The sequence below is a fragment of the Melopsittacus undulatus genome, chromosome 4, assembly GCF_012275295.1.
Source record: "Melopsittacus undulatus isolate bMelUnd1 chromosome 4, bMelUnd1.mat.Z, whole genome shotgun sequence".
Taxonomy (NCBI): Eukaryota; Metazoa; Chordata; class Aves; order Psittaciformes; family Psittaculidae; genus Melopsittacus; species Melopsittacus undulatus.
The window spans coordinates 4,226,847-4,233,671 of NC_047530.1; the positions used below are offsets into that span (position 1 = coordinate 4,226,847).

At 41.4% G+C, this 6,825-nt stretch overlaps 1 protein-coding gene across 1 annotated transcript in view; it reads left to right on the forward strand.

Annotated features, from left to right (window-relative positions):
* The window catches only part of HSD17B12 (hydroxysteroid 17-beta dehydrogenase 12), a 91,969-nt gene extending 85,714 nt beyond the window's left edge, over window positions 1–6,255 (forward strand). Inside the window, 2 exon segments of the mRNA XM_034062334.1 lie at window positions 4,037–4,186; window positions 4,384–6,255. Of these exon segments, the coding sequence (XP_033918225.1) occupies window positions 4,037–4,186; window positions 4,384–4,488 (255 nt within the window). The 3' untranslated portion in view covers window positions 4,489–6,255.
* Window positions 6,256–6,825: the final 570 nt, after the last annotated feature.

The following is a 6,825-nucleotide window of genomic DNA, read 5'->3' on the forward strand; positions in this document are numbered from 1 at the left end:
ATGAAGAGTCCCTCCCCAGCATCCTTATAGGCCCCTTCAGACACTGGAAGGCTGCTATGAGGTCTCCATGCAGCCTTCTCTTATCCAGGCTGAACAGCCCCAACTTTCTCAGCCTAAATTCCTGACAGCACTGTTTTTTTGACCATAAATGTAGTCAGTGCACTGCCATTCTGAGTTATGTGGGCCTGATGACCAATAGCTGTCACACCTTCAATTTATTATGCTAATTTTATTGCAGTCCATGTCCTTGTCGCCTTGTTCCAGCCTAAGTCACTGTAAACCACTAATGAATATTACAAGTAGTTTCCTGTGAAGCCTACTGATGTGTCTCTTTCAAGTGCTCGGGAAGACTGCATCCCTCTTAGTTCATCTCCTTGACCTTCAGAAGTGTCCTGCTTTTAATTCCACACTTACACTTCCAGCTGAGATCACCATTCAAACCAGTTAACTTCTACTATGCCAACATGTGCAGAGTACCACTGTGTGGAAAACCTAACAAAACGCAGGTGGGATTTGACCAATCTCTGATGTTCAGCCTAAAGTATATCGTGTTTCTCAAGGGGATTGCCTTCTTTGTGGAGGCTTAGCTTAGTTTTGGTAGTATATTGTGTTTTTATTGCAGTTTTGCCATCTTTAGATTAAAATTTACTCTTTTTGGCCTACTTAATTTTACAGAAGCAGCACAGTAATAGCAGAAGTTAAAAATTTGTGTGTGCTTACATGGAGAGAAAGAGGCTGGAAGAAAAGGAATGAGGAAGAAGACAAGGAGTTCTCAAGACTTATAATCATAGGATAGTTAGGGTTGGAAAGGACCTTAAGATCATCCACTTCCAACCCCCTGCCACGGGCAGGGACATCTCACACTAAACCATGTCACACAAGCCTCTTGCCCAACCTGGCCTTGAACACTGCCAGGGATGCAGCATTCACAGCTTTCTTGGGCAACCCATTCCTGTGCCTCAGCACCCTCACAGTAAAGAACTTCTTCCTTATATCCAATCTAAATTTCCGCTATTTAAGTTTGGACCCGTTACCCCTTGTCCTGTCACTACAGTCCCTAATCACATCACAGAATCAGGGAAGTGTTTATTTGAAGGGATCCCTAGAAAGCTCTCTAGTCCAACCTCCTGCTCCTAGCAGTGGGATTGCTGAGCAGCAGTGGGATTGATGCTAACACTGGGTCATAGGCTGGTTGTGGATGGCTTTATCCAGCCAAACCTTGAGAACCTTCAAGAGCAGGGATGCTGTGGCCTTTCTGCACAGCCTGAGTGTTGTGCTGCTCTTTTTGCAAAAGGCTTTCTCCCCAGTGTTCAGTCTGACAGTCCACAGCCAGAATTGAGAGGTTTGCCATTGCTATTCTGTCTGAGACAGTTTGGCTCTCATCTTCGTAACTGCCCTTAGAATACCTTTAGGTACGTATTAGGTCAGCACCAGCCTCCTTCTCACCACAGTGAATAAGCCCATCTCTTTCTCCAGGTATTCACAAAAGTGTGTTGTCACCAAATTAATGGCTAATGGCATTGCCTTTCTTCGACAAAGCTTTTTAGCTTTCTATATAGGTCAGCTTTGGCTGCTGCAATTCCTTCCCCTTTACATCTCCCACCCTCCTTTTCCGGACAGAGAAATGGAAAGAAACTGACTCAGAAACACCCAAGAGTTCAGGGTTTTTTTAAAGGTAAAATAGGTGATAAAATGGTGTAAATGAGATATTCTGACTTTGGGGGTTTATTTTTATGTGTCTGTAGCATAATAAGCAGAGGCTTCTGTTGAAGAGATCTGATTTCTTGCATCTGTACCACATTGAGGACCCCAATTCTGGCCAATGTAATAAGCATCAGAGATGTGAGCAGTATCAGATGTTTTAAGTGAACAAGAGACATTTTACTGATGTAAGCTACTTTGAGGCACGTTTTGAAACTGGAAAGCAGGCTCAGCATTCCCTGGATAAAGACAAGGAATTTTCTATACAGTTACTTGCCCAGGTAGCATGGGTTATGTCTGCCTGAATGCAAGGCTTTAGGCATTTTGTTCTTAATCTGTCATGCCAGTTTTAGATAGGATTCATAAATGTCTAAGCTCCTTGTGGGGAGGAAGAAAGGGGAAGAAATACTGGATTCAACAAGTCTCTTCATAGCCATTAAAATATGGCACAGTTAATATGAAGATGATAAATGTCACTAAAATAAAATACCTGTTTCTGGAGAGCATTGGGGCGGGGAGGGATGTTGAAGTGTAATCCTATGCTTCTATGTGCCTTGAAGTGTGTGGATCAATAGCTAACCAGCAGTGCTGCTGTATGCTTGCTTTTCAAGTATCCTCATGCACAATTGTTTGCCCTTTCATGCTATCCAGTGGCTTAACTGGGTAGTACAGTTCACTTAAGAAGTCTGTTTTGAGCAGAGGAAGACAAAGTAAATCATAAACTATAACTGTTGTGACACTCTGGGGATGCTGTATGTATGATTTGGTGGTGAATAAGCAGATTAGAACTGTTTTCTTTTCTAAACCACCAAACTAGAGATTCTGCTTAGAAATATAATCTGAAATATGGATGAAGTTCACATTCTGGAGCTGAAAGTAGGTACCGATGTTGTTATGCTGACAGAATGAGTAGTTTTCTTATCCAAGCATTTATAGAGTGGTAACTGCTTGCACTCCTGAAACTCAGGTCTCTGTTTTTCATGTGAAAGTGGGCTAATGCACTGTATTATTGAAACTCCTATTTATTGAACTATTGAAAATCCTATTTATAGAGAGAGGTGCATGGTGGTTGTGTTTTAAACGTGTCAAGCATGTGTGGTTGTTGTCCTTTGAGAAACTAACGTGGGGAAGCAGGTTTCTGAGCTGTAACTTGCCCAAATATACTGAGTTTTGAGACAATATTCTCATTTTGAGATCCATTAGTGTAGCAGAGGTGGATCCACGCTTCTCTGACATCTGCTGTAAAGGAACATAAATGATAGTGCTCACTACTGTGATGGGCTCACTACCGTCTGTGCTGAATCACTAGTACAGCCACAGAGAGTATCTTAGGAGGTCACTGTGTTGGTAAGGTCCCAGCTTTTCTAAGCATGTGAGATCTAGTGTGTTTAGTATCTTATTAAGTAGCTACAGACCAGGTCTTTTTTGATTACTTTTTTAGAGGTCTCGGTTAAGGACAAGTTGAAAGCAATGCCAAAACCATAACTGTGAGGAAAGAGGGTTGCTTCCTAGTGTATAATTATATATGCATTTCCATTCTCCAGCAGCATGAGCTAGGGATAGGTGGAATGCGCTTTTGGATTCCTCAGCTCTGTTTTGCCCCACCACCGTGGTACCAGTGTCTCTCTGTCAACACTATACCCATGCCACTTACTCTTACTCTTCTGTTCTACCAGAACCAGGTAGTTCTGAGACCCAGCATCACTTCTTCTGTTTCTTCCAAATCTTGGTATAAAAACCCATTAACTGTGCTTCATTTCTTGATTCTTCCTTCTCTCCTTGAGGTCTTCCACTATCGTACTGATACCTCCTCCTTCCTCTGAGCCCCTCTGTGGAGTTACAAGCTCAGTGTTCCAAGTCTCCTGGTGTTCCTCTTTTCTCCTTCCTCCTGTGTTCATGTTTCTCTCTGTACAGGTACCAAACTGGGGAGCTGTTACTCAAATATAAAATGCTTGTCTTGGGTTCTGCGCCCCGTTCCCAAGCAAATGTTGGGGGTTTACTACTGAGAAGCAACACTATAAACAACTGGAATGAAGTTTTATGCTTACAAAGCAAATTGTAAGAAAGGCTTTTCAACCATACACTTGCAAAAATGGTTTTCCTAGGGCCCCAACTGGGGATTCTGGCTGTCAACAGGCCACCTTTCAAATATGACCCACAACATATCCAATGAAAAATGGTTTTGATGTCGTACGTTGTGATGTTAGAATGGAAAAGAAGGCTGGCTCAAGCTGGAATTCAGTGTGCAGGTTATCTAATTTCCAATGATTTTTGTTCCTTGATATAAATTAGTCTGAAAGCATTCTCTGCTTAACATGATCTTTCCTGCATGCAGAGCGTTCTACCGTATTTCGTGGCTACTAAGATGTCCAAAATCCGCAAGCCAACCTTTGATAAACCCAGTCCTGAAACATACGTCAGAGCTGCACTGGGCACCGTGGGCCTGCAATCCCGGACCAACGGGTGCATACCCCATGCACTCATAGTAAGTCACCTCTGAAAACCTAAGGGTTTGGGATGTCCTTTGTTAAGTGTTTGTTATGGAAGAGTAAGAATAATTTTGGATGCCAATTATTTGTGTTGCTTAACTTCTAATTATAACTTGGTAATGTGTGTAACTGTTAGATATCCCTTAGTACAGGCTATGAAAAGCTAAGGCTTCTCCCCTTTTTTCCCTTTTAGGGATGGATCTTCTCTCTTCTGCCTACATCAACTGTCATTAATTTTCTCATGAAAACAAACAAACAAATACGGGCCCGTCACATGAAAAAGATGAAGGGGAATTAACTTGGAAGCATCTTGATCTCGGAAGCTTGAGATTCCTGTAGGTTCCATACCCACTAGACCCAATGTTCTAAACATCTTCAATCGCACGTGTACTTTCTAACAAGCAAACCAGTCTGGTTTTGTGGATACAGCTGAAACAAGACTATTGGCTTCTAATATTGATCTAAAAATAGGCTTTATTTGTTTATAGGTATTAAGGTGGGGAGGGGGGGAGTTCTTTGGACTAAAATAGCACTGTGCTTTAAGAAATACACAGACCTGATCAGACATTGTGCTGTTGAGGAACAGCTTGGTTGTATAGTGTCCATCACATCTGTGTGTTGTGCGCATGGGTGAAGTGCAGAGAAGTTCTCACATGGTGCTGGATGGTTGGGCAGGAATGGGAAGGGAGCATATTTATTTAAAGAGGTAACCGTGCACTATGGACAGTGTGTAATGATCTCCCAGCTCAGGTTTTGGGTTGCTTGCAGGGATTCTTCTGTCAGCCAGTTTGTGGGGGCTCCCTTGCTTACATGAGCCAGTGTGGTTTTTGGTTATGAACTTGAGGGAAATGCACCAAAAACCAAAATAAGTGTAATTTCTCATCTATAAATATATCCATAAGATAACATTGCAAAAAGCATTTAAATTCTGGGTCTTCAATATGGATTCTAACTTTTCAGTCATATGTAATCTTGACAGTTTGTAATAATAACGTTTTTACAAGTTCAGTGCCTGCTCTTTGTAATAGGTGGTGATAACACAATGTAGATAAACGTCACAAGTTGTGCTACATGCTGGTTTACTATGCAAGAGTTTATGGGTACTTTAAATGCAGAGCTTGAAATGAGTTACTCTCCTTGTTAGTGATGATGGTTAAATGCTTTCTGAAGGATGTACCAGTCTGTCTTTTTGGTGAGGTTCTTTGAAATGTGAGTTCTGACTGTTTGAGACAGCTTTCAAAAGGAGAACCAGTGAACTTCTTTACATGTAGAACACGTTTGATTTTAACTGATGTGTTTCGTGGTTCTGTTCCAAAACAAATGCTCCAGTAAGGCTGAAGTTACCCAACTCCGGGGATCAAACTATATGATAAGTCTGCACTGCTGTTGTCTGTATTTACCTACTCTTCCAATCTTGGTCTTTAACATTCCTTTTAGAACCATAAAATCCACTGCAACTTACAAGGCAAATCCAATTGCAAGCAACTACCTATGTTTTCTGTGGTGGCTGAAGATTGGAGGTTGTTTTCTGTCCTTCAAAGAGTCATTTCAAGCTCTGATTTTGAAGTCAAGTGTGTTGTACCAAGATGTGATTTGGGGCTAACACTTCTGTACATTGAAAACAAACCTGAATACCGATGCAATGGTGCTGATCAAATCTGAGACGCAGATCCTATCCCATAGTTTTCTTAATTTTGTTTTTGGATCAGGGATTGGTGAAGTCGGTGGTATTGGTTCTCTAAGAGCACATGGCTTGGTTTGCTCTGGATCTCTTGTGGAAGCATTGGACTAAATCTCTAAGTTTTGGACTTTGTAAAACAAATTAAATGGAATTAACTCTGAATCTTTACTGTGGTGTGGTTTTTACTTGTAATGTTTGCCTGTACATTCAAATGCCTGATTGTACTTCATTGTATATAATAATGCAGTGAAAATTATGGTACCTTTACATGCTAAAACCAAAGCTTTTATTAATCTGTTTTCGTGGTTGTTATCTATTTTACAGTGCTGATACTTTAAAATCACTGGAACACAAAATAAACTGTTCATTAGAACTATCAATTAAGCTATTAGTAAGAAATAGTTATTTCCAAATACAATTTTCTCACTGTTGAAGGTGTTTGGAAAGGTTTGTCTGAAGGGAATAGCACACCTATCCACAAAGTGCACGTCGGGTTCCCACTCATGCTTCCCCTGAGGTCTTCGCTGCAGCTCGGAACATAAGGGAATCGATCCCTTTTTAACCTAAATTGCCTTGGCTTTGATTTTGAATGTCTGCTCACCTCAGTGCTAATGTGTATTTGCTGGCTTCCGATGTACTTTGAAATACCTTGGGCATGTGATGGAAGCCAGAGGAGGGGTTTCTGGTGGTACTATGATCCCAAAATCAGTGTTCTTCGCTTGGCGTGCAGAGAGCGGATTAACACATAGAGCTGAGATGTTTATTTCATGTTGTGCAGAGATGGGTGCTGGGTGACAACTCCATAGAGCCAGCACACCCTCACCCTGCCCGCTGTTCACTTCTATACATATCAAATTGTGGAAATCAGTGTTTTCTACGGATGTAATGGTCTTTATCTACAGTTGTTTGCTCTTAACAGTCTCTCGTCTGAAGACCAGAGTACACATATTCAAT